The following is a 4,475-nucleotide window of genomic DNA, read 5'->3' as shown; positions in this document are numbered from 1 at the left end:
AAGCATNTTTTTATTTTATATAACATTTAATAATTAATTTCCCATAAAATTCTATTTTATTCGTCTTAACCCCTTATTTAATACTCATTTCCTTCTTTGTGAACAATTGATTTTGGTCTATTCAAAATGCACATATTGGATTAGTAAAAAAATCAAAGTTTGAAAGACGTACCCACTTACCTGTGTCCAAAATTTAGACTATTTTTATCCATGTCCCTGTATTCTACATTATAGAAAATAAAAGATCCGACGCTTAAATATGTAGCCGTGCCCGATACCCATACCGGAGTCCGAGCATCATAGCTTTTCCCTGCTAACGACTAGAAATTTATAGAGCCTTAATAGGCAGATGTGCCAAGGTTTTGTTTTAGTAGATATTCTTATTTCTGCTACAATAATTATGTTCAACTTCTATAATGATAAGTCTGCACTTCAGTAACATGAGTGCCATAATTCTTACAAATTCCAGGAAGAAAAACATAACTTTATGACATGCTTAAATTGTAGAAAAGTTGGAACCATGGTATTGTGCTTTGACCTTGTTTTTGCTAATTGCTCTTAGTTATTCTGTATACAGTGTGTTGGAGAATTTAGCTATGGTTCTTATTGACCAAGACAGTTGGGATAAAGATATTTGCTTTCGATTCCATAACCTGCTAAAGACGATCAAACAAAATGGCTCCATAAATAATTCAGGGATCCCTCTGAAAATATTCTTGTTAGCAACCTGCACAAGCTCTTCAGAAAGGAAAGAGCTGAAATTGGACAGGCTAGTGGATAATGTGATAACAAAACCTTTAAGGTTAAGTGCATTGGCATTCACCTTCCAAGAAGCTACTGGATTTGGAAAGACGGAGCATAATACAAGGGCTAAATCATCAACGCTAAGAACTCTACTCAGAGCTAAACAAATTTTGGTGGTGGATGATACTTCTGTGAACAGAAGAGTGGCAGAAGGTGCTCTGAAAAAATATGGAGCAGTTGTTACCTGTGTGGAGGGGGGAAAGGTAGCTGTTGGGTTGCTTAAGCCTCCCCACAAGTTTGATGCTTGTTTTATGGATCTCCAAATGCCCGGAATGGATGGGTAATAAGCTTTCCTGTTTCTTAGCCATCATATTTCCTAATGATACGTAATTTTATGTGCAATACTCGTGAACCCAAGGATTATTTTGAAATTTAAATTTGTAGATAGTTGCACATCTTGTCTGGGTCTTAGGTTTAGACACCTTGCATGCACTAATATTGTGAAGCAGTTCTAGTAGAAATGCCAGACTTGTAGAAATTTCCTTAGACAGTGCTTTGTTATTGTCTAGACTGTGCTTCATTGGTATCAGCTGAAACAGTTTTGAATTTGATCTTGGCATGTGATGATTGTGCTCTTGAATCTATATGCTCCTACTTATTTCCCAACCAAACTGGTTTTGGAATTGTTCCTACTGATTTCATCAGTAAGGAAAAAATAATATTTTTTTAATATAATTGATCTTTATCTTGCAGGTTTGAAGCTACTCGAGAGATCCGCAGTCTTGAGAGTGAATATAATGAAAAAATTGATTCTGGTGAAGTATCAGTTGATATGTCTGAAAATTTGGTTCATTGGCACACACCTATATTAGCGATGACAGCAGATGTGATTCAGGCAACAAATGAAGAATGCATGAAGTGTGGGATGGATGACTATGTATCTAAACCATTTGATGAAGGGCAGCTTTATTCAGCTGTTGCACGCTTCTTTGGGACTGAATGATTTAGATTTGCTGATTTGGCTTATAATGGGAGGCCAAGGTTTGAAGTTAATTGCCAGCTGATTAAGGGCCTAGTCAGACTGACATCAGTGACTTCCCTCTCTGCTACTCGACTCTGCCATACTTGTCAGAATCGAATCCTTGCTCATTTCACATGGTAATTTTCCACTCGTGCTCTGAGGCTTTGAAATTTCTTGTGTGTCATGCATTCTTAGAGTGCTTTCCTCTCTCCGATTGAATATTCAGCGTGCCTTACTAACAACATTCTGATGGGGTTTCTATATATATATATATATATATATATTTTTTTTTTTTTTTAATAACCCAAGTAAAAGAGTACAGAGTACAAATGATGCGAACCCACATAGCAATAGTAGCTACGAACCCCACGCAAGATTGATTCAATCAAGAAAGCCAAGAATCAATGTTTAAAGTTTGATCCAAAAATATTGAATCAAAGAACCCGACAATATGTTACACCCCTTGATCACAAAACTCAAGAATCTCAAATTGTATGTATGAATAATTGATCACAAAATAGATCTTGATAAGTTCGAAATTTTTTTCAATGAAGAACAAGATTGAAAACAAAATATACTCACAAATAATCTCAAATTGTATGTATGAATAATTGTTCTATAATGAAAATATCGAGTTCTATATATAAGGAACTCATGTAAACCTAGTTAAAATGAAATCAAATTCTAAAAATTACAAAGGATACCAAAAATATAGAGTTTTAACTAAATTAGGAAATTTCGTAAACCTAGTTAAAACTAAATCAAATTCTAAAGATTTCGAAAGATATCAAAAATATAGAGTTTTAACTAAATTAGGAGATTTTGCGAATTTTGAGAAATTTCGCGTAAAATTTGATCTATGTGGTCGTATAGTTATATTGGTTGCGGTTGTATAGAACTCTTCAATTTTTCGATTGGATTTTTTGCCTGGTTACATGTGGTCGCATGTAGTTTTGCACTATGCGATCACATAGGACCTCGTTTCAGCTCATCCGTCTATTGCTTGAACTAAGTTGATCCATCGTGTTTCTTCTCCCAAGTCCAACACGAGTCTTGTTTCTTTGCTTGCCATGATCATTGTTTCGTCCACCATGGTTTGAGCGAGTAGTCTCATTGCTTTTTTAATCCTCTTCGCTCGTGACCTAGTCATAGGCCATTCTTCAACGATCAATGGATCCTTGCCCGGACTTGCTTTTGTGCCATGGATCACATCAACAGACTTAGAAAGGGGTAGGCCTAACCTCCAGATAAAAGGTAGAACTTCCCTGCCCAAAAACTACTAGAAGACTAAAATAAAGTAAAAATTTTATCTCGTGTGACTTCATCCTAGCTCGGGATTTCATGTGTTTTGTGATATACTTGAAAGAGTTTTTGCCTGTATCAAGTTAAGTTTGTTCTACTTAATGAACAATACTGAAAATGTTTAGGTCATGGTTTCTTCTATTTTATTTCCCTGAAGATTTAGCAAATATATGATTACAAAATATGATATGTGACATAATGGTTTCTGAAATTTATGACCGTGCTTCCCTATATATCATTTCCTTGAGAAGTCTTTGAGGTATGTATATAAGTGAGGCTTTAATCTTGCAGAAGGGATCAACTTCTAAGATTGACTAGCTCCATATGAAATGATATACTTACCACATAGTAGGTAAGCAATACAAGGCAGAGTAGAAATAGCTGGAAAAGTAGCTATGTTGCAAAATGCGGAAATTATAATTCTCCTTCCAAAATGAAAAACTGTTGTTTTTCTTGCTTCGAAATGTTAAATAAAATACTCCAGTCAACGAAGTCATCTTCTGTAATATTCATACTTATAATTTATATTTCCAGGAATGGAGGCTGACATAGACTTAACATAATGCATGGAGCACTTTAGGAGTGCAGTGAGAGATGGTATGATTAATTCTGCGGCAATAAAACGAGGAATATCTGCCAACTTCATATGGTCTATCCCTGTTTTCAGGTCATATTTATTGTACAGCGCTACTTCGTGGAAGAAGCATGTAAGAACATAAAATACCATTATCTGGGCTTTACACTTGTGAGATGAATAATCAGCTTTCATCTTCCTGAGGTTAAGTTGGAAATTGTATCGATTAGTGATTTGTTCTTCAGCATCATATAGTGCTGGTTTAGAGGTTCATGCTGTAAAATGTAGTTATAGTGATACAAATAATACTGATCCATGTTCATATGGAAAGAGAGAGTCATGTTACGATCTCTAGTGTTGGTCGTTGTACGATGTCAGCTATATTACTTTTCTTTAGTATTGCCTATTGGAAGGGTTTTTTATTTTTTTATTTTTTTCAGCAATTATTTCTAGCCAAGATTCTGTATACAAAGTTGTAACCCATTTGGGAAATATATATGAGATTTTCGTTCTTTATCTAATTTGTGTTCTTTCAAATAATATACCCGCTCGAGCCACTATTTTTCAGCAAATGTTGTTAAGAAATAAAATTTCACATCGAATAAAGATGAAAATATAGATCAAATTATAAAAGTTTGGATTGTTCCTTTTAACAAAGTTGATATTTTAAGATGGAATCTCAAATTTTAATAAATGTTATAACTTCTAACGTAGAACCATATAATACAGTCAGAATGATCAAGTTGGAGCGATGCTGGCTAAATAAGGAGATCCAATGTCCACCCCAAGCCAGATTCTGATGATATTATCGGGCTCTTTCCGAATACTCGCCCT

The 4,475-nt window shown here is 34.8% G+C and overlaps 1 protein-coding gene across 1 annotated transcript; it reads left to right on the top strand.

The window, feature by feature from the left end:
* The first annotated feature begins 350 nt into the window (after positions 1-350).
* Positions 351-4,162, top strand: LOC111372365 (histidine kinase 2-like). Its single transcript, XM_022994674.1, has 3 exons — positions 351-1,084; positions 1,498-1,902; positions 3,602-4,162. The coding sequence occupies exons 1-2, from the start codon at positions 597-599 to the stop codon at positions 1,745-1,747; spliced, it is 738 nt and encodes a 245-aa protein (XP_022850442.1). The 5' UTR covers positions 351-596; the 3' UTR covers positions 1,748-1,902; positions 3,602-4,162.
* The last annotated feature ends 313 nt before the right edge of the window (positions 4,163-4,475 follow it).

This window comes from Olea europaea, chromosome 23 (assembly GCF_002742605.1).
Source record: "Olea europaea var. sylvestris chromosome 23, O_europaea_v1, whole genome shotgun sequence".
NCBI lineage: Eukaryota > Viridiplantae > Streptophyta > Magnoliopsida > Lamiales > Oleaceae > Olea > Olea europaea.
This window is presented reverse-complemented; position numbering and strand designations above follow the sequence as displayed.